At 54.2% G+C, this 22,024-nt stretch overlaps 5 protein-coding genes across 5 annotated transcripts in view; 1 reads left to right on the forward strand and 4 right to left on the reverse strand.

The window, feature by feature from the left end:
• Window positions 1-782, reverse strand: part of CSUI_001455 (zinc finger protein) — a 9,601-nt gene extending 8,819 nt beyond the window's left edge. Inside the window, exon 1 of the mRNA XM_068061661.1 lies at window positions 168-782. Within this exon, the coding sequence (XP_067926357.1) occupies window positions 168-359 (192 nt within the window). The 5' untranslated portion in view covers window positions 360-782. The remainder of the gene's footprint in view (window positions 1-167) is intronic.
• Window positions 783-994: 212 nt separating this feature from the next.
• Window positions 995-1,893, forward strand: CSUI_001456 (uncharacterized protein). The gene is made up of 2 exons (XM_068061662.1): window positions 995-1,392; window positions 1,611-1,893. Exons 1-2 carry the CDS (start codon window positions 1,111-1,113, stop codon window positions 1,794-1,796), a joined length of 468 nt encoding a protein of 155 aa, XP_067926358.1. The 5' UTR covers window positions 995-1,110; the 3' UTR covers window positions 1,797-1,893.
• Window positions 1,894-2,040: 147 nt separating this feature from the next.
• Window positions 2,041-12,498, reverse strand: CSUI_001457 (tetratricopeptide repeat-containing protein). The gene is made up of 9 exons (XM_068061663.1): window positions 10,183-12,498; window positions 9,024-9,441; window positions 8,020-8,100; window positions 6,682-7,011; window positions 5,185-5,967; window positions 4,733-4,780; window positions 3,979-4,053; window positions 2,569-2,641; window positions 2,041-2,392 (listed from the first exon to the last, which is right to left on the reverse strand). Exons 1-5 carry the CDS (start codon window positions 11,916-11,918, stop codon window positions 5,767-5,769), a joined length of 2,766 nt encoding a protein of 921 aa, XP_067926359.1. The 5' UTR covers window positions 11,919-12,498; the 3' UTR covers window positions 2,041-2,392; window positions 2,569-2,641; window positions 3,979-4,053; window positions 4,733-4,780; window positions 5,185-5,766.
• Window positions 12,499-13,751: 1,253 nt separating this feature from the next.
• CSUI_001458 (microneme protein 13) lies at window positions 13,752-16,362 on the reverse strand. Its single transcript, XM_068061664.1, has 4 exons — window positions 15,972-16,362; window positions 15,117-15,592; window positions 14,616-14,694; window positions 13,752-14,154 (listed from the first exon to the last, which is right to left on the reverse strand). The coding sequence occupies exons 1-4, from the start codon at window positions 16,114-16,116 to the stop codon at window positions 14,063-14,065; spliced, it is 792 nt and encodes a 263-aa protein (XP_067926360.1). The 5' UTR covers window positions 16,117-16,362; the 3' UTR covers window positions 13,752-14,062.
• Window positions 16,363-17,960: 1,598 nt separating this feature from the next.
• Window positions 17,961-21,917, reverse strand: CSUI_001459 (uncharacterized protein). Its single transcript, XM_068061665.1, has 2 exons — window positions 20,880-21,917; window positions 17,961-20,718 (listed from the first exon to the last, which is right to left on the reverse strand). Exons 1-2 carry the CDS (start codon window positions 21,394-21,396, stop codon window positions 18,659-18,661), a joined length of 2,577 nt encoding a protein of 858 aa, XP_067926361.1. The 5' UTR covers window positions 21,397-21,917; the 3' UTR covers window positions 17,961-18,658.
• Between the last annotated feature and the right edge of the window lie 107 nt (window positions 21,918-22,024).

Below are 22,024 nucleotides of genomic sequence, written 5' to 3' on the forward strand. Positions count from 1 at the left end.
CTCCACATCATTCGTGCTGAAAGGAGACAACGTTAGTAGATTCTGCGTCTGGCGTGTTTGTAACAGCTGCTCTTCAAGTTCCCGAAGACACGGAACATGCAATCGTCGCCAAATCAATTTGAGAACTCCGGATCCAAGGACCACGCGCGGACTCCTGCAGTCCTTACCTTTGTTCGCCTCTCAAAATTGCTAATGATATGGGGTGGAGCAATATGCCATGCTTGCAGCAAGCGGACACGCGAGGTCCTGGCGCTCATTTGTAACAAATACTCGAGAAACGACCATTCATCTGAATCCCGGAGTACCGCACCCAGGTCCTTGTGCGAGACCCGGAAATCACCACCTAGGTTGTTCACCATGTTACAAAAAAGAGATAAAAGACTTCTGCCGTCTACTCATAAGTGTGGGCCCGCAGACATAAAAAAAGAGGAAAAAACTGAACAAGTTGACCACTGGGGAGCGATACCATGGGAAGCATGCGGTGAATCGAGTAGCTGGGAGACCGACGAACCCGACAACTAACGCCTTTTCTCTAGAAATCAATCAGCAGAAACAGAAAGGATATGGAAAAGCACTAAGACAAATCCTAACAGGCGGTCGAATCTTTGACGTTGGCAGTGTCACGGACGTCCTCGAAGTCACTAGGTACTGGTCCGGAAACCCCCGTAGTGAAGTGCGAATGTGTGCGCGTATAGGGATTTCCCGCACAAGCTCATCCCGAGCGGGTCTTGGGGTCATGTAAGTCTATCCCTCAACATGGAAGGATAGGGACACTGAACTGCCTTGCTACCCGCAGCTTTCGCATCAGGCGGTAGGAGCTAGCTACTCCCGACTGATGCAGAAGAACCCTCCGGAGGATAACGGGTGTTTCCGGGCACAGCCGTTCAATGGCGGTGGCCGTGTCTTCTGTCTTGCTGCAGCCGGCGGCTAGCCACGACTCGAATGTTGTTGCTCGGGGGTGTAGCGACGGCGAGCCGACTGATACTCAAACTCACTTTCCTTTCAACTCGTGGGAGCAGTTCTTTAACTCTGCCCTCCAGCTTGCAAAAGATAGTGTCTATCCCACTCCTTCCGCTAACTCTTAACTTGTGAACTGTGGTCATTAGCGAAATGGCAGGCACTCCGTGGCGGTTGTGTATTCTCGCCGTAGTCGCCTTCTTAGCGATAACAGCTGCTGGCTGTTTCGTCTACGGTCTCAATGTCGAAAGAGCAGACACGGTTCTCGACGAGACAGGGGTTACCAGTTTTACTCAGACTGACGCGGAAGCGTACGCGGACGAGCTTGACAAGGAAGATGAGGACATAAATCACGATGAGGAATTGAGCGACGAGGAAGACACGGATGTGGATCAGGAAGACAACGCTGCCGGCTCCGACATGTCGTTTCTAGAGGTACGTACACTGGGGTGCACTGTCGTTCTCTGGAGTATCCTGTCGTCAGCTATAGGTTAACTGTCTCGAAACGATTCACGGAAAGCGGAGTGAGTTGATTGCGTTGGTGGTAGTGCCCGCATTGTTTTCCGCTCCAAACGTATTCGCTTGATGGCTTCGCAATCTCTGCTACGTTGTGCCTAGGAATTTGTCGCGAGAATGTATTTTTTCACTTTCAGGATGATGATGCCGAAGCTGATCAAGATATTGACTTAGACTCATTGGATGACGAGCAGGCCAGCGAGGTTGCAGATTCTCTTCAGGGTGAGGAGAAGGCAGCCTTTCTCCAGATGTGGAATGAGCACAAGGAGAGAGTAGACAAGGACGGACCTGCCGATCCCTATGGGGCTTTCAGCGAGATCTAACCGACCAGTTAGTGCCTCTCGTCTTGTCTGAACTTGTGTCTACTTGTTTACTCGTGGTGGCTTTTGCTGTTGCGAAATGTTTTTTGAAGACGCTACGCGTCGTCGTGATGCTGATATGTGGCTGGTCGCATGCGGTCGTATCATGGCAATGCGCCTTGTTTCGTCCAAACGCTCAGTCAAACGACTGTAATTCATGGCCGAGCAGACGTGCCTGGGCGGAGGGCACTCCATACCGTGTTCCCTACGGGCGTGGAGTGTTTACGGACTGTTAGCCATCCGACTTCCCCTCCACTGGCCGAAGGCGGCTACAGTTAAACAGGAATGTGAGTAGTCCGCACAGCGAAACTGCTACCAGCGGTCTGTTCCGGGGAGTCACAGTCACCACACACCAGGAAGAGGCATTCAGGTGCTGTACAGTCTGGGAGCCGTTCCTAGAGTGGTTACGTAGAGGAATGACGGGAGAACACTGGAGCAGGACTACAAGTCATTCGGTTTAGCCGGGTGCACTGTTTCTAACTCAGAATTGTCTATATACATTTCCTCGACAACATCCGCCTGTCTCCCTCGTCTCTTCTTCCGAGAGCAAGAGTGCCTTTCTGAAACCAAAAAGTGCAAAGCCAGAAAACAAGCACCGCAGATCAGATGACACTGCACTCCAACTTCCCAATGTCAACGTCGGTCGAAGAAATCTCTCAGCGGCTGACGCAGTGCGGAAAGCTACCTGATCGACACATAAGGAACGAGTCTGACCCCTCTTGACACGAGCTCCTACCTTTTTGCACTAGGGAAGGGAAGTCGTTCCTGAACCCTACTCCGGGGCTGCTCCAAACTTGAGCCATGCGCTCCTGAAAGGCAAAATCTCCAGGATTCGAGACGCTCATCACTCGTCGCCTCTCTCCTTCTTGCTGTACAGTATATTCTTAACGGGTTGTTTAGACAAAGTTTCTTTGGCCCTGTCAGGAGCTAACAGGTAGCCTGCGGCTCGGAAAATTCACTGCGACTGTCACCCACAGCCTACTGAAACGAGGCATCCGCAGTTTGTATCAGCAAAAACACCGCATCGGGCACCCAGGTCGGTCCACATAATAGGCTTTCCTTGAGAAAATACCTCCACCTTACTCTTGTCTGAAAAGTCGATTGGTTTCGTACGAAATCCCGGCTATATCACCCATACACTTGGGATGCTCACGACGTAAACTTCAGAACAAGGTACACCTCTGCTCGCCTTTATGCTGTTTGAAATCGCTCTGACGCTTCCGGCGTACGCCTCGGAGTGATTGTAAGAATGCAGCGTCGTGACTAAAACTCAGAAACGTGTGCTCGACGGCACAGCTGTGAGCCATAAACCGTTTCTTGACGGATTTCATAGTGTGACAAAAGGCTCACGCGAGCACGATGCGAGTCCTGTCTCCAACTCAATTTTCGCCTTGTCACATGCGTAGGCCGCCCGTGGCCGTCGTGAAAGAGACTGAGTCCTGCTGTCTGGGGCCAAGCACAACTGTTTCGCCATAGGGTCCGACTACAAGGTGCTGAGTAGCTCGGGCCGTTACCCCACTATCTATACGTATATGTATGTATGCCCTGCTTCTAGCAGGGGGATTCCTACAAAGACACTCCTCGGAAGAGGAGTGTCTTTGTAGGAATCCCCCGTCCCCTGTCACAATGCTACTGCGCTTTGGACCACGCTTCTCTAAAAACAGTACAGGCGCGGTATGCCTAAGGCCAGGCGGGATACTTCATGCAGGTTCGCAGTCAATTTTGTCGACTCGGTCTTATCAGGACAACAGAAAAAAAGCCTCTTCGCGTTTTCAAAACAAGGACTGTTTGAAAACATCTATCTCCTGCAGAATACCGCCGAACAATTACAAAATCGTTCCTCTGTCCCTGCCATACTTGGACAAGTCTAGGAACGGTGAGGGCCGCTGCCTTTGCTCTCCAGAAGTATAATCTAACAGGTGACACATATTGAGTGGAATCAAACCCGCCACAATTGCGAAAGCTTTTGCTCGGCTTCAGATGTTCTGCCCCGTCTGTTCAGGTAGGAAGCCAGCCACACAAACGGTGAGTATAGTCGTGCGTACTGGTATGGTAAAGTCCTGCGCCTGGCGCACTGCAACTCACTATGTTCCAACAGCCTGGCGAGTACAGGTGTTTCCGTTGCATGCACTGAGGGACGGCTCACCAGTATGTGCTTTTGGTCTAAGGCGTCAACGCTGAGGCGCCATGCCGCTTCGAGGTGGCGAAAGGTTTCTCGTGGCTGTTCGATTGAACCACATCGCACAAAACAAAGTAAACACGGAATCTCGGACTAGTTGCGTCTTTGTACAGTACGCCCAACCCCCCGATGCCGGAAGGGCCTTCTTCTCGCCTGTAGCAGCACAAGATAGCCCTCACCACTACTTCGTTCTCTGCAGAAAGCTGAGAGAAAAAGACGCCTTGATTGCAAGCGGTTACTGCTGAGCAAGTAAACATTCGTAGGACACCTGAGCGATGGCAGTCTAAAGAAGGTGCCAAATGCCCCTGCTCTTACCGCCACAATAGCACTGCTGCAACCGCACCTCTAAAAACTCCGGACGTCCTCACTGCGGTCCCAAACTAAACACAGACATGTTCGATGCCCGCTGCCATTTGTTGTACAAACATGACAGGTGCAAGCGAGGCTGTCAGGTTTGCCTGATGAAGCGACTGACAAATCAGTCGCACGCCGAAAAAGGCGCAGGAAAAAACTGCATGCACGGATACCTTGTGCACCTCTGTCTAGACCGCCGCATGTAAACAGCTACTTAGTTACTTCCTACGGAGTCGCATATAGTCGAGCCATCTGTGGGAGTGGCACTCGCGCTAACTAACCGAGAAAAATTAATCGAGCGCGCGACTGTGTGAGTCAGTTGTGCAGGCGACCGCAATCTGCGCTAGGCAGGCTGTCATTCACTTACTTGCATCAGCTTGGAGTGAATGTGGGCAATGGCCAACTCTATCTCGGGCTGAAAACCCCTCAGTTCCCGCAGACACCGAACACGGGAAAAAAACACCGCTTGGGGGACACTGCTCTTGACAACTGCTTGTTGCACTCTCCGTCACAGCTACTCAAGTCTGACAAACGCCCCGCACCCAACGAAGAAGTGCGGCAGCACTCTAACGTCCGTGCACAAAGAAGAAAAAGTGCCCAACTTGAGTGCTCAGTCACATGGGAGGGTGAGACAAGAAAGCTTTGCAGGTTGCTAGGTACCTGAACAGGCTCAATCCGTGTCGCTCAGTAGCTCTTCAATCCGGTGCACAACCTTGTGACTGGGAACGACAGCGACGCATATATGCAGGCGGAGCCTGGCACACTCGAAGGAACCGGGTTTGTACCCTTCTTCGTGTGGCGTGCGTTGCCTGGGCTTACATCTACCGGAGCGAGGTTTGCAGCGCGATGAAGAAGCTGAAGAGCTCCCTGAAGTGAAGAAAAAAAGGGACAGGGGTCTTGACAGAAAAAAGGACAGAGCTCTCCGTCCAAGTTATGGTATAGTCAGCCGCTATGCAACTGAGGCGCGTCCGGTGTCCACTGCACCCCACTCCCTTCTAAGAGCCCACTTTCATAGTCGTAGAGACAGTAAAAGGGAAAACAACAGCGTCTCCTGTCCTCAATCCGCCTGCTCGAACTTTCACAAGCACTGCAAACGGTCAAATACTGAGCGTTGAGACGGATCCGCCTGAAGTCCCAGCTGCATTAACAACCCAAGAAAACAACTCCAGTGTCCCGTGGTAAGGTATATATATGTTGGTGACGGCTCAGGAAACATCTCGGACATCGGAGTTTTCCTCTTTTGCATCGCCAGCTAACTGAAACATAGACGAAACTCGTCCAGTCAACCAAAGTGCAAAGAGACTAGCTTTTTCCTCCCCCGCCAAGGACGGCAGGCTCCAAGTGTCCACCCCCCTGTGTTTACAGCAGCAAGGCTAGTACTTGCTTCATCTTTTACTCCTTTTACGCGCGTGCCCACCGACAGACATTCTTCTGGGCCGACGTTCGTAACGCGTGGAGGCCCACCGCGACCAGCAGTCCGTGGAGCTGCCTGATCGACGGACACGGGCGTTCTCCTCTTCTTACGCTATATTGTTGGAAGCCCGCCTTGATACGTCCCAGTTGATAAAACGCTTCGGCATCTCCAGGAAGCAGACGAACTACCTGCAGAACCCGAGTGACGGAGAGAAAAGGACGTAGCAGCAGAAACGAGATGTGCTCCATGAACACTACGCTGTCGAAAAAAAGCTGACTTGCAGTTTGCCATCCGGGGCCCATAAAGAGTGAGAGAGGAGAGACCACTGCAATAGTATTCTTCGACAACGACTCAGTACAGCCGGAGCGCAGTCCCTACACCAAAGATAACACATTTTATATTATCTTCAGGTGCTGTATTAGCTACAATTTGTGGCTTTGTATACTATGCTTAATTCCTCAGTTTAAGCAGAATTGTAGTCTATCAGGACCAAAGTCAAGGTGAAGAGTTCTTGTAGTGTTTCGCAGCCGACAATCCACACGCAGACCCAGAATATGAATACACTTTTCCACGCATTCGCAGTCTTAAGGAAGAAAGCTAGAGTAAGCAACACTCTCTTGGAGCGCTTCCGTTCTTTTTTGAGACTGCAACCAGAAAGACCTCTGATTTTTTGGAGGTATCTCTCGACCGGTGCTTGCCGCCCCTCACTTGCTGTTGACGTGGTTCGACCGCGGTAGTAACAAGTAGGTAGGAACACACAGGATACGAACGCGGAGAAACGCAAGCACTGTACAGCCGTTAGGAAGAAGTCGTCCGGTCGGGAGCCGTCAATGGCCGAGAGTGCTACAGAAAGGATCTTCGCCCAGGAGAAAGGCATGCACGACGGAATGAAGAGGACTGACCCGTAAAAGGAGATCGTGGGCGCGCCGAGGCTGTCCGGCGAGCAGAAATTGTCCAGCAATCTTCTTCAGAGTTTGCGGGTGCTGTAAACGCTCCAGTTCTTTCATTCCTTCAACCTGATCATACAGCTGCTGTTGCAGACGCGGCACCGCTGCATGGCGAGACGACCGCTCACGTGGGCGCAAGTTTGCTGGCGACCTTTGCTCTTTCGCATTTCCCGCCTGGAAATCCTGCTTTCGATGTTCTAATTCAAGCAGGAGAGAGAGAGCGTGCAGTGGGAGGGACTTCAGGAGACCACGGGCCTCCAGGCCATGCTCAATCAGGGTCCGCGCCTATGATCGTTCGAGACACGGAGTCGCACAGGCGAAGATGGCGACCGTGAGATGGACACAAAGGCACTAAGCGCACGAGCACACTTCTTCACTGGAAGTTGAAACTGAAACCGGCACGGACGCTGAAGGACACATCTTTTCTTACCCCGTGAAGCAGGCTTGGAAACGAGGCGAAGCGTGACGCGGAGCACCATCTTTGACCTCACGCGCTTACGGACAGAAGAATCGAGAACATCCGGAAAGGTTGCGGCCGAGAAAGCATTCGTGAATCACGCACTTCTAGGATGAAGTACATCCATGTGCGAGCGCACATACTGGGAATGTTACCAAACTTCCACGTGTCTACACCTTGGGCGCCCAAACCTCCGTGAGACTAGTGACCTCCCGTATGCACGCAGAGATATTGTCCACATCCTGAACTGAGAATTGTCCGACACTGGATGCCGCGACTGCAACGTACATGACATTCCATGCATATCTACCCGTACAGCGTTTTACCAGCAACAGCCAGCGACTTGCACCAGTTGTAGCAGCAGGCCTGCCAGGGAGATCGACCTCCTGTTCATGAGCACTGCTGCCAGGCTGGAAGTTGTCGCCGGAGCGACTGGGGCGGGAACGCAAGGTCCGTGAGGCCCCCACAAGTAAAGCGCGCACCCGAAGAAGACCGTTTCGACCGGGCTACGGGTGGAAAGGAAAAGTGCTGGATCCAAGGGTGTTCGCTACCCGGCAAATGTAATGTAGCGTTCATAGGTCGCTTGGGTATGCGAGCTACCAAGATGTCACTGCTCTATTGCATCCCTGAGAGCGGTTCAAAAGAACGCTGACTCGGCTCTTCGATTGAACAGAACTGAGAGAATGAGCGGCGAGTGCTGTCAAGATGAATAACGTTCCGAGGACGAGTAAGCCACGCCCTAGTCGTAGCCTGCCATAATCACACTGAAGCACCGGTCAATACCTCCACAAAGGTATCACAGGGTTTGATAATCCTCCACTGACAGAGCACCCTACCTCTTCACGCTGGCCTCTCTGTAACAACTCATGGGCGCAGAGCGTGTACGCGTAAGGATAGTCGTCCGCGATCTCCACCGCCTGCACAGACGAGGTAAGCACGGATGCCGGCCACTTTCTGCTAAAGTGCGCGAGGCTCTAAAGCAGCTCCATACCCACTCGGCGCGGTGGGAGAGCGTTGGCCCTCCTGCTTGTACGCAGACAGAAAGCTCCAGGGAGTCCGTTCAGGCAAACGGCTACACAAGGCCACGATTCTGCCGATACCCGCTTCTCGGAGGAATGTATTACGGGTGTCTTAGGAGAAATCATACATATGTGCGGGCACTCCAGCAAAGTACTCCCCCGGCCTGCCCGGAGCTGGGCACGGGTCACAAGAAACCACCGGAGCTCCATCGAGGGCGGTCCTGCTGCCGCCTGCACTGGTGAACACACATATATTCTGTCGCGAACGAACGACGGTACCCATCGCCGGAAGTTGATCACGTAGTAGTGCACGCACTTGCATAGTGAACTGAGTGTCGTTGTACGCGCCGGGAAAAGAGAGAAAACCAACTCGAGCCTTCCGCTGAGGTAACTGGCTGGCGTCTGTCTTTTACGTTTTTCCCACCGTTCTTGGCGCCAGTCTTGAATGCCACTTTGTTCTCGCGGCCTACCAGCCTAGTTTCTAGAATGTAACCTTAAGACGACACTTGGTGCCAGAGGGGACACGAGTACAAGACAATTGCCGTCGCGTCACATAGACAACGAATCCACTCATTCTCAAACGTACAGAGTGGTGGTAACAAATCCATAGACTCTGCTGAACGGGGAAAAGAACTCCCTGGAGACCCGCGCTCACAGGACCTCTGACACGTGCTCTTTTCTGATGCAGACGGCGTTGCACGGGGCTACACGTACATTATGTGTAAAACACTCGAAAAAGACTGCAAAAACCAACACCGAAGCTCAGGAAGAGAACTAAATTGTGGGGGGCCCAGCCTCGTCTCCCTTCTGTGGAAACTCACCCTGAACAGAGCTCTAAGAGCCTCGTCTGATTTTCCATGCATCGAGAGCAGATTCCCCACAGCCCCCCAGAACTGCGGTGTGTCATGGACGCCTGGTCTTTGCAAGAGCCAGTCAACAAGAGCTATCGCTGCTCTCCTCCTACCCCGCTGCCAGAGAGCACTGCTGCACTTGCACCCAGCGTCTTCCATTTCCAGTGTGAGACCCGACGCGGTCTCACCGGCTGGCTCGGTGTCCCGCTGAATCGCATATTCTGAACTCTCCTCTCTTTCATTCTCGTCAGTCGCATCCTTCTCCTCCTCCACCTGCAATTCTTGGTAAAAGAGTTGCTGCTGGTGAACACAGCGAAGGAGGAATGCAGCGGCGCGCTCTGGCTGACCACACTGCATGTAGCAACATCCAACCATCTCGTCTATGTAGCTACGGGAAAGGGACCGCACACGCATGATGGAAGCCGACGTCACTGAGCAAAATGAGTACGGGATTAAGATCACTTCGGGTGTACGTATATGCCACTCCGAAACAAGACGACAACTAACAATGCAAACTGCAGTCCTGGGACAGAGCCCTCAGTGTCTTTTACGCGAAAGGCTCAAAAGCATGTAACAGCAGTACCGGTTGCGCCAAAACCGCTGACCCCGTGTGTCCCGTCTGAGGCATATAGCTGGAAGCGCTCTTAACGGCATGCATAACTGCGCCCTGTCGCCTTTCCACCTGAACGCGGATACTACTGGCGCTACGACGAAGTATGGGTATTCACAGGTGAACACCTAAACGGGATGTACGCATGCTTCACCAGAGAAAAAAAGTGTACAGGAACGATACTTGTCTCTCCGCGGCCTCACCGACCAAACCAGTGGGTCACACACTCTAAGTGTTCTCTCCTCCACTGAACGTCAAACAGCATCACCAAAGAGAGTGTGGGACAAGACGGTGTCAGTGGCGACGTGAAAGTGCACTACAGCAGTCCCCCCACCGAACTCCTCCCCCTTTATCCACCGTCCCACCCTTCCAGCAAGTCCCTTGCAGTTCCGTAGTGCAGCTGGCTATTTGACTGATTAGGTCCCCGGAGTGGGTCAAGTAGAAAGAACAATCATCGGCAAGGTTTTCCAAGCGCGCACACGCTTATATAGATACACACGCGATCGAGGAAAGCCTCACCTGCTTCCCTCAGGCAACAAGGGCCATTCACTTAGAAGCTGGAGGGCATCACGAGCCTCCCCTCTTGCCATGCGAAGCTGCACCGCCGCGACACTCCGTAAAACAAAAGCAAAGACCCGAGCCGCCCACGGTAAGGCCTCGTGTTGGTGAGGCTTCGTGTCGACTGAAAAGCTCGTCCTGCAGCCTCCTAGACTGTCCAGTGTGTCCGCGTCGGCTGTACCGAATGAAAGGCGCAAAAAGGCGCTGGACCAGACGGCATTGGGACTGAAGAGAATGTCGCGGAGCTGAGAAACAAACAGTGGAGCGTAGCCTTCGCCAGCGGAGTTAAGCTTCTGATAACCGCACGGTGTCCTCAGTACGCGGAGAAGCAGGGAAATCCGTTGAAGACAACTCGAATCCGAAAGAATCAAAGGGACAAGACGCTCCCAGCTGTTCAGCATGAAGGGCCAGGTGTAGAGACACATGAAATGGCACAGTGCCGCGCACCGGCGAAGAAGAGCGCGTTCCTCTGGTGCGTCCGTGACGGTTCTCGCATCTCGCTCATATACGAGTGCGAGCAGATGCCACGCAAACCCGATTCTTGTCATGTGAACTCTACACGGAGACCTCGATGCATGTGGCGGTGACAATAGTTCGCCCGGAAATCCGCGCTGAGCGAGGCCTCGTGCTCGCGCTTTTGCGACAGGAGCTATGTCGCTTACACCCCCCCCCGATGCGGGAGAGCAACCGCCACGTCCATGTATCGTGGGGGACACACTGAAAGCCGACAACGCAACCTGAAGAAGCAGGTTTTCTTCGGGAATACTGCCCGCTTTGGGTTCGACTCGACCTACGGAACCCGTAGGACTTAGAGGGCAGAGTCGTTGACAGTGCTGGAGTGAAGTCAGAAAGTCTCCAAACAGGGCATAGAGAGTATCCTGCCTGGGGGTCTGAAGGACAACAGAACTCCAGGCAAACTGAAGTCGGCTGGAAATTGGCACATCTGCATGACCAATGTGTGCATCAGTTACCGAGTGAACCTGAACTGCATAGTGACCTTCCTTGTTGAACACGAAACCCTCTCCGCCGTTATTCTCCGGCCGCGGCGTACGGTCACAGCCAAGGTCCGCGAGCAGAGTTTTTAGCTGATTGTATATTCGAAGCGCGCGGTGGGGACATTTACTGGCCTGTCGAGCCCTTCTTAAAGCTATGACTACATGGGTAACATCTTGAGACACCGAGAAGTCATTTGACACCGTCGGTTGGGGCACTGCCAAAGTGCCCGATACACCAGTTACACCCAACGCACTGCAGTGGGGTATGTCCGTGTCGCTGTATCGAGCGACGGCAGTCCAAAGGGTGTTCCCTGAATATTCTGTAGGTGGCGCCTCTTCTCTTCGTCGGTTTTTCCTCTCGCGCCGCCGGCGTTCTTCACGGAAGCGGTGCAGCTCCAGTAACCTCTGGCCATGCATGCGACGCAACTGACTGGTGGGCACGGCTCTCGAGACGGGCTGCGTTGATTCTAGTTGACGGAGGAAAGGAATGTTGTGCCGCAGGAGGTCTCGGAAAAGGCGCTGCTGCCGGTGTAACCCGCAGGCTCCAGAAAGTTGTGTTGCCGCTTGCAGATGGTCTTGGTACCCCACCAACCCCGATACCGTTATGGAGGCGCTCACAGGTGCGTGGTCGAAATACCGAGTAGGGCACGTGCGTAGGTCCGATGACGGCCCTCTTCTCGTCGGCGCGAAGGGGAGAGACATTGTCTCCCAGATGCACAAGGATCTGGAATCTTGGCCGGGTAGTCACACCAAGACTTGGGAAAAGGCATCGACCTGCAGCCGCGCTGTCCAGGGCCTGCGGGCAGTACGTAGAAGCACGGCAGGACTCGCTCAGCTTTTCTGCAGTGCCCTTCATCAGGAACAACCACCACAACAGGAGACGCTTCAGTGGAGTCTACCTGTCGGGGAGAGCTCTGCTGTCAAGACAAGAAGAACCTGCAATCAGATCCAAAAAAAGAATAGCCATCAGGGCACCTGGCTCCTGGCGTAGCTAAAGCCGAGGTCAGCTGCCAACAGTGCCCGACTAGACCACTGCTGCAGAGCGGCATTGCTACAGGGATTGCGGGGCCAACAAGCTCAGCAAGAAAACACTCTGCGCCGGTGACGGTGGTGAAATCCCGACAATGGGTTTTTTCCGCAAGAACGGTCTTGTGTCCTGAGCGTTCCGCATCGTCTAACTTCACGAGCATGCACACAGAAGGAGCATCGAAACATGCAGTAGTGCTGTGGTTATCCTTCGTACATCTGACGACCCCCAACACGTTACTGCCGACAGTCTGTCCTTTACCAGACACCGCACACGATGCGGTGCTTCCGGAGAAGTCTCCGAAGACACCTCTCGAGGCCAGGACAGGGCTAAGTCTGTCAGTGCTTCTCTAGAGAAGAATCGAGACCGGAAGCCTGGAGCAATGTATGGAAGACGCTTCAACAGCTCCATATCCTTCGGCGTTAGCATGTTACACAGCGTGCTATAGCTCGCCGGTGTTTCGCTGAACTCGGAATCTGTCCACTTCACTAAAAACTAACGAAAGACGAGAGCGTACCCGAACCGGAGATAGTGATATTGAGCAATATGGGACTTCGCAAGAAGACGGCCTGTCGACGACGCAGAAGGTGCTGCGGCAAGAAGTCTCAAGTGAGCACCCCGGGCAGGCACCTTCGGATCACGCAGTCTCCGCTATCTACCCCATGTCGAAACAGACCCCCACATACCGCGGCACTTTATGGGTGAACAAGAGGGGACATAACGCTGCTAGCAGTTCATAGGCTTAGCCGTTCCCGGGCACGCTAAAACCTGTACTGCGTCGTGGAGTGCCGTTGCCGCCCACCCGTTCCCGAGGCGATGCCCTCAGCGGTTCTTCCTTCTGGACGCTAGACTGGTACCAGGGAGACCGTGACGTGTAGGGCTGCATACGGGTGGCCCTGCGGGAAGCTGTCGTCACGGGTGGATGCTCGGTTTTCGTCTCATTCTAGCGTGGAGTCGCAGTCGGCGGGCGACAGCCAGGACCCTCTAAGTGAACTCGGCTGGAAGGATTTTTCTCAGGCAATGCGGGTTGGTAGAAAAGCGAAGCTCTCTCTGACAGCGTCGCCACGAAACGCTGGTGCTTGTCAACCTAACGGTATTCACAAAACTAGTGCCAACTGCCCTCTGTCGGCGCTAGACCGCTGACCCGAACTACCTAAACAAGGTCACACTTGCTCACACTGCGACACTAACGTGCAGTGCAAGGATGCATACCCCACATCAACACGTTCGCAGCTCTTTGCTGAGGCCAGCGCAAGCATCCCCTCGGGTCTGCGAGAAAATGCACCAGCGTGTCAGCGGCTAGCCTGGAGTATCCGGGTACGTCCGGCGTGTCCTCTCTGCGACACTCCGCCGCCGTCCGTCCAGAAACATACTGGCAGATGCTTGGGACCAGTCCTGCGCCTTGGTGGAGGAAATGAAAACCGATGCAGAATGGTGAGAGTCCACATTGATACCAACATTAACGGACTACAGCCACCTCAGGTGCTTCATTTCGAATGCAGACTGCCTCCCATGACTGGTGGCCCAAACTCAGGACCTGTTACGGATCTTGCAAAAACTGCATCCCAGGTTACTAGGACAAGGTGGCACTGAAAAAGGGCTCTACTACGCCCCTAAGAGAAGGGTCTCTTGCACGAGTGCCGGGTCCGGCCCACACTACTGCGAGCAACTAACACACAACTTATAGCTGCATTCAAGCCGGCTCCTTACAAGCAATGGGAGCCGCTTTGTCGCAGTCCCATGCGGACGCATGATTCAGCACGCCCGATCCCGGCGAGCTTTACGGAGTGAAGCTCTGGGCAGCCTGCCCGCCGCGTGACTAGCATTTGGACGCTTCCTGATCCAAGATGCTTTTGAGCTCCGCGTTTCTGGTGAAGTACGTAGCTTTCAAGGCAAACATGGCCGGGCCGTCTGCAGCAACGCAAAAGTCAACAACGGAAAAGTTGGCCTCCAACCATCGACACTGCCCCTTGAGAGTATCTTACATGGCCCTGTGATCTTACTGTATTGCACCAGCATACCTATGGTGATCAGGATAGTAGAGATTGAGTGTTCGCTCAACAAGATGGGGAACCCCTCTCCGAAAACGAACTCTGTGCCGCGACGACATACTCTTGCATGAAGCAGCAGTCAGCTCTACAAGGATCGGGGTGTCTCTGAAGCGTGCAGCGTCGAGGTTGCAGAGAATCACTCGCCGACTTCTATCCTTGTGAAACCGCCCCGGTAGTGTTGCCGCGGATCTATACATGGGGAAAGCCTCTCTGCGCGCAGGGCACTAGGAGGGGCACCGTACTGTAATGGACCCCCTGAAGCTGAGGGCTAAGGCTATCATGGGCGTCCCCTTTTACTCCGACACCTTTGTTTGCACCTACCGGGGAAGCCACCTGAGCAGGCTTGTATTTTCCCGCATCTCCCACCGCACCAGCCAGTTTCCTTGAAGTTGAGCAAGTCCTGCAGGGATTTGCAATGCGCCAGGTACGGGGTCTTGTTACGAACAGCGCCTCCCGGCTGGGGAAGCGCTTGAAAGAACGGGTTAATCCCCTCGCAGCCCATGCAGTGACAGTATTCGCCAAGCGCGACGAGTTCGCAGACACGGGTTCTCCTGTGTGACTACACCCTTCTACGACGGAAACAAGACGCTCCGGCAGACACACATCTGCGAACCCAGGCGTGCTACAGGCTGGGAGCTTTCCTCCTTGTCGGAGGCTGTAACTTCGCGGACGCCACCACTGCTTGGCCCCGGCACCAAACTCCTAATTATCCCGTACATGAAGCCTCGTTCAATTCTGCAGGGCTTCGCAGCGGCAGGCACACTACCGGGGCGACTCGGGTCCGACTTTTGGCAAGAAAGTCTAGTCTGGATCACAACCTACCGAACTTACACACCTCCACCGATCCACGACGTCGGTAGGTGTGGGAAGGAATCGGGCGACTACTCGGGGTCCGAACTGAGAACAGTATTTGTCCAGCTTCATCTGCACATGCGAGCAAGTGTGCTCTGCGAGTCGTTGGATGACCCTCACGATAAGGTGATCGGCACTGAAATGCACAGTGTTTGCGCGATCGACAGTCCCCGGGCAAGGCACAGCTGCACCGCAAGGATCTGCACACAACACGTTGGCGCCCGAGTTCGGAGTGATGCTGTTCGTGGAGTAGCATCTCCACTGCTTCTTCGGCTGGTCTGATCTTCCCGGACCGTTTCTGGCGATGGCTTGCAGATCGCAGAAGTCTTCATCGAGCTTCTCACACAGCTTCTTGAACTGCATTTGACAAAAGGTATCCAAAAGCGTCTGGAGGCTATAGGTTGGCAGCGAGTGTTGGGTTGAACTCGCAACGTCAGTCAACTCTTCTGCAGCGCAAGCAGAGAGGAACGGGACATTACTGACCATGGCCTCTGCGTTTGATGGGGGGGCTTTCCAAAGCAGTTTCGCTGGGACAACCGCCGGCGAACTGCGCTGGCACGGACAAGCTATCACATCAGAGAGGAGGGCTGAAGGGAGAGTGGCGGTTTCTGTAGGACTGAAAGAGCAGGACTGGACGTCCTCCTGGTTAACCCGAGCGCGCCTTCAGACCGCAGTTTGGAGTGGAGGACGCAACGGAGTGTCTGCCTCACACCTTCAATGCCTTTGACAACTGCTACAGCCGGCTCCCTGTGCACAGCCGTCGACGCAAAGAACTCCGAGACACGACAGAGAACATACAGGTACTGCTTCTCCCGGCTTGCTTACCCGTAAAAGCGACGGCCGCAGGAGTCGACGACGGGCCCATAGCGCTCCTTTCGGGGTCAGTCTTGTCGAAGGAAAGTCCCGGGGCTACACTTCCGCTAGTGACTCCCAAAACCAATCCACTAAATCCTAGAGCCATCCACCTCATTGTGTATGCGGTGTGAAACCCGGCGATCGGAGAGCGCCAGAGAACGAGAAGCCTGGTCCTAAGAGTTCCTGCGGTCCGTTTGCTCGCGCGACGGCCGGCCGGTCGTACCTTCGTGTGCGAAAGCAAGGAGAACACAGGTCATGAATAGTTCGCATGCGACCACGGGAGACACTGCTTAGAGTATATCGCCAATCGCAACAAGGCGGCGCCGGACTGCTGGCGACCGGGATCGACAGAGCACCGTCCGTCACCGGTCGGGGAGCTGCGGGCCAGCCCCGCAGGCCTTCCTTACCCGCCTCACGATGTAGTCGGCTGCCTCCCGCTAGCTTGTCTGGCCCTATCTCTGGCTGCCCCGAAGCATGCGTCGTCGTCTCGTCAATCTGACGCGTTCATTGTACCCGTTGGACTGTTAGTGACCGGAGTCAAAATTCGTGCCAGGAAGGAGGTCGTCAGGAGGACCACCTCGTGAGCTCTTCAGTCTAGAGTTTGCAGCTCGGGCTCCCACCCTGGCACCGGTCCAACGGCACAATCACTGCAGTACTTTTACCGCATTGAGGCGTTAACTTCCCCGGTCTCTAACACCGGCGTCGCCGTAGCAGCCTTCTCCTTCTCTCCGCCGCTAACGGGCGAAGTCGCTTCAACCGCCCGACTAGCTGTTTTTTAGCCGGGATATCTCCAAGGCACCGAATGCGTTTTATAGGTAAAAGCCGACTCGCCGAAGACTTCGGAAGGCGGTGCGTACGACTGACTCCGTACATGAAACAGGGAGATATATACATGAGAGCCCCAGGACTTTGTGCACTAGAAAGACCCTGCGCTCTCGACAACCACTGTTGCGGCACCGCGCTGTGGCCGGCGGGTTATCCGGTCTGCTGTGCCGACTACACTTCTGAGCAGCAGGAAGTAAAATCACTCTGCCCGCGAGCAGGCCATAACCAGGCAACAGCAACACAGCGCTGAAACCATCGCAGACCCGCTATCGCTTTCGATTTTGTTACAACGGGAGCAGTGATATCTTTGGCAGCTCCGCGTTTGCCTGCGGCGTGCTGTCAACACTACAGAAGGCGGTTCCCGTGTCCGACTTAGGATCAATAAATGCAGCAGTCTACAGGGGGTTAGGGTCTGCAGGAGGCATCGCACCGCCGCTAGTCACCGTCGCGGCGTAGTAGTGAGCTGTGGCGACCCCTTCTGCACACGGCACTCCGCCTGCGCAGCCACCCGCCACGTCCGCTACACGCGGAGGCAACCGCAGCTGCCGCCGCAGACAAGAAGCTACGGATACGAGCTGCCGACAAAGCTACATCCATAGCGGCCCTCTCGCCGTCAAAACTCTTTACCAACGCAGTTCCAGCCGCAGCTGACACCACTCCTGCCATAGTCAATAGTCCTTTCTTTCAGCCCTCGCCCCCGCCTCACTCGTTCACGGAAAGCAGATGCAGAAACACCGGAGTCGCGTCGCGATTCCTCGACGAGCCCTGGCCTCCTGATTTACGTGAACCGTGTCCAGGCAGTGCGCTTTCGACACAAGATACTCCCAAGCAACCGTTCCTTCCAGAGCGTGCCGTTGCATGGACCCAGAGATTTCCGGACGGGAACTCCCAACAATTACTACATTTCTCAAGCAGTTGTGATCTTTGAACTCCGACTCTCTAACCAGCGTCTCAGCAGCCACCTGTCGAGAAAGCTCCGTTCGGAGTGGTTCAAGATGTCAGTCCTGAAGGTCAAGCCCGGTCTGCAGTGTGTGTGTGTGAGTTCCTGGTTCGCTAAGCGCGAGTCCTGGCGTTGCACATCGTCTGCGCTCGCGGAAAAGACATCATCGATTCATCTCCACCTTGCATACTTTTAGCTTCTCTTGTCACTCAGAAGATAAGGGCTTCACGACATAATGACAAAGAAGTCACTGAACAAGTCTCATACCAAGTCTGGACAAGAAAGTGACACGACCGTATCCAGTAGAGAAAAGTACTCCTCTACTCTTGCGGCCACCCGCACGAGAAAAGCAAGCTTCATTACATCAGACCCCTATCTATAGAGAACACACTGTACAAACGGAATATATATGTCTATCAAAACTGTCCAAACGGGTGGCAAAAAGAGATCGGTAGACACCGCTCCCCATGTTCTCGAAATACACACAGATCATTTGCTCTTCTGTTCAACAGAACAGATACCTGCATGCAGTGGGGGAGGGAAGGGGCACGTGGCCCGGTTGTCCCCAAGGCACAAGACAACAGAGAGTCTGCATTATTGTAAACCACATTAAGGAACGAGAGACTAAGACACATCAATTTCCCCCCTTGCCTGTTGTCCAAGCTACACTCAAGACTCATTCAGACACCCCTCGGGAGAAAGAAGCTCCCTTGGCGGGCCGGAACGACCTACAGTAGCATACGCAAGAAACACAAAGGGGCAAATGCTGCTGCCGCCCCACCTCCTAGGAACCAGTGAAGTCTCCCCTCCCCCTCTGCAGCCAAGACTGACTCTGCCCGAAATCTGCGCGACAAGACTGCACGACGACAGGAACTCCCGGAGGATAATAAATTCACTCTGCGCTGCAACACCACACTCTAGCGCTCCGCAGCTTTCTTCCTGTCGGTCTCCTACTGTATCTGCGGCAACCCGCTGCCTTCCTTTGGTGGATGTCTCCATTGCTTTCTCTTGAAGACGCGGATGAGGTGAACAGCTCTTGTGGACCTGGAAAGAGTTCTTGTGACCCCTCGTAAAAGGAATTCGCCGAGGAAGGCAAAGCAAAGCCTTGGTGGTGTTGTTGGACGAGCAGCGCCGGTTGTGGATCTGCGTGTTGCTGAGGCTCGCTTCTTTCGTCTACTACTAAAGTTGTGGCAGTAGGGGGGTGAGGGGCCGGCACCATGTCAACATACTGGTAATCCCCTTGATACACGAGATTTGGCTGAGAAGGGAGTACATACTGTGACAAGGGTGGAACATGAAACAGATCTCCACCACTATTCCCATTAACGCATAAAAGGTTAGGCGGATGAGGTACTTGTCCCCCTGGAAGGTAGTAGATTGCGTCAGCATCTGTATACCTCGGGCCCTGAGGTGTCCCAGTATACGGATCAATGATCTCATACGCCGCAGGGACGTCGTATAATGAGGAACCGACTGCCGCGACGGGAGCCGACGGGGCTCTAGGGTGGGGCGCGGGAGCCACGGACAATGCCGCTGTCTCTTGTTGGTGCTGTTGCGGTGGAGGGGGTGCCGTAGTGGCCGAAAGAGCCTCCCCAGTGTCAGCTGGGTACACACGTACGCCTTCGACGCCTTCCGAGACTTCGCCTTCCGTGACTGGAAGACAATAATGCATTCCCGCGGAGACATGAGAAGCAAGAAGAGGGGCTCGCACTTGGCCGACCTCATAGTAATATGTTGCTGGCTGCGGCTGAGCGGGCTGACAAGATGGGTTACTGTTATGATTCGAGTCACCCTCTGATGCGCGCGGGGGAGAAAGAAGCATTGCCGCATGACGTGATGAAGTCTGCGCCTGAGCTTGTACTGGTAGAGATGAGGGATGATATTGTTCCTGCTTCGGTACTGGCTCCCCCTCACCAGACCGGCAAGCTACAACCATACCTTCTCTCTCAACCGGATTATTGCTATCCTGTTGATGTGGATAAGTTACGTATCCGCTTGTTACTGTCGGATACACGCCGTGAGCCAGATGAGTCCTTTGTGCTCCCCCTAGAATGGTAGGGGTGGGAGCGATGCCAGCACTGCGGAATCGACCAAAAGGGGAAGGAGGCGAACGACAGCGATACACTGTTGTCCCACTGGAATTGACGCAAGATATGGCTGGCGGCGTAGACGGGACCGCCTTGCTTTCGTATGGCGGAGCCACGGGAGGCTTGGCTATAACATCTCCTGGTTTGGCCCCAGCCACATGAAACCCCGCGAGTTCCATTCTGTTTTGTCCGTCCAGTCCTGGAGGACGACGCTGACCGTTGGCAGCTGCTGTGTAATGAGCCAGCTGCTCTGGAGGGGAAGTTTCGTGCACCCTTTGCTGCCAGTCCGTTTTGGTAGCACCTCCTTTGCTGCTACGCCATTTCTCGGAGAAAGGTGAAGATGGGAGCCGGCTATTATAACCTCCTTGTGGTACGTAGGAGCAGCTGTTTCCTGTGAAGGGACTGTCAGGCTTCGACGCTCTCGCTGTCGTCTTCTCCTTAGCCAGAAAGGAGGGTCCCCTTACGTCTAAAACTCCGCCTTTGGGACAACAGGACTCTGCCGTCCTGGGGGACACAGAGGAGGGGGGTGCTGTCGCCTGGATCGACGTGCAGGGCGATAAAAGGGGAAACGTCTGGACAGGCAGTCCATAGGTTAGCTTTTCCGGGGACTTTTCATTTCCTGAAGAGCTTAGTACTGTTGATTGTAGCTGTGCAGCACGGATGGGAGTGTGTTGCTGCTGCGTCATCGACGCTTCTCCTCCTCGTGCCCTTCCTGCCGGTTTGGATGGCACTTTCGGAGAGGTAACGCCTTCATCCGGGGGCATCGATGCCGATCCAGTTGACAAAGTCTCAGGCAGCGCTGACTGGGTCGTCGACGACTCCAGGTGTTTTTGCAGGGTCTCATTCGTGTTTGGGCCTATGCCTTCTGTAGCCAAAAGAAATCGCAGCGGACGTCAAAGCAGACGCACGATTCACGAGAAGACAGATAATTGAATTTAAGGAAGGAGAAGATGTTGAATATGGCTACAGAGTTCCCCAACTGGCAGCTCCAGCAATCATCAGCGGCGTCTCTTTAAGATATCCTACCCGGTGAAATGAGGGTCACGCCTGAGGCTAGAAGTTGGTTAGATTGGTAAGGAGTCCGCAAGTCCGGCAGCTCCGAGAATTCAAATAAGGTTGGAGTGTTCTTGGGGACATCCTTGGAGACTGAAGAGAGATCTCCAACCTTGTAGGCACAATCGAAAACGTTGCGCCTCATCGTCACTGGAGGTGTGATATAGTCAGCACAGGAAGCCCGTTGGTTGGCTCTCGAGGACCCGGCTGCAGCACCGGGGAGAAGGTGATAGTACAGAGGCTCAGAATCCTTGCCATCGTTGGAGCCTTCGTCCTTATTGTTGAAGTATTGAAGAGGGCTCCGCAAGCTGTTTTCACTTCCTGTGTGGATCGACTCCTTGCCCCAGTACTTCAACTCTTGACTACCGGCTGCACCTACGGTGGAGGCGTCAGACGGAGCAACTCTATCACTCCAGTAATAGAGCTCCTCAGTTGGGCCGGCTGACTTTGGAGTAAGCTGGAAGTTCGGAGAAAGACGCGAAGCAGTCATCTTCAAGGACGGCAAAATAGAGACAGGAAAAAAGAGGAAATGTGCTCTCGGACGCGCTGGCGCCGGTGTCTGCGAGTGCGTCCGAAACAGAGGTCTCTTCGAAGAAATGGAGCATTTCTTTGTACACGCGCGAACCCGAACCTCGCAGACAATGGACGCTCCAGGAGTCCAGGTTTCCAACCATGAACTTTTACTGAAGCTGAAGTGTGTCCAGGTTCTGTACACGCTGCCACATTTTCATACAGTAGAGTTAACAGTTCCAGCTGAGGACACAAGCGGCTGGACTCGAATCTGCCTTATGGTGACTTTCGGCTCCCCGCAAGTGCGTTTGTGTCGAGGCGCTCGCCAACAAAGATCAGCTTCCCTGAAACTCGCCTCGCACACGGGCCCGTCGGGCCAGGCGCAACGAATCAGAAGCACGCGTAGGCGAACACCACAAGGAAGGCAAAGAAGTATAAACGTCACTTGAGACTACACCAGGAGCTGCTGCCTCCCGCTCACAACCAACACCACTCGCCTTGACATTGGTAGATGCAATCAGCCAGCCGCGCTGAGAAAGACCTACGCAGCGGCTTTCGTAGCTAGTCCGCCCGCTAATCGCTGCATCTTGTCCCCCCCCCCCNNCCCC

This window comes from Cystoisospora suis (assembly GCF_002600585.1).
Source record: "Cystoisospora suis strain Wien I chromosome Unknown contig_578, whole genome shotgun sequence".
Classification (NCBI taxonomy): domain Eukaryota; phylum Apicomplexa; class Conoidasida; order Eucoccidiorida; family Sarcocystidae; genus Cystoisospora; species Cystoisospora suis.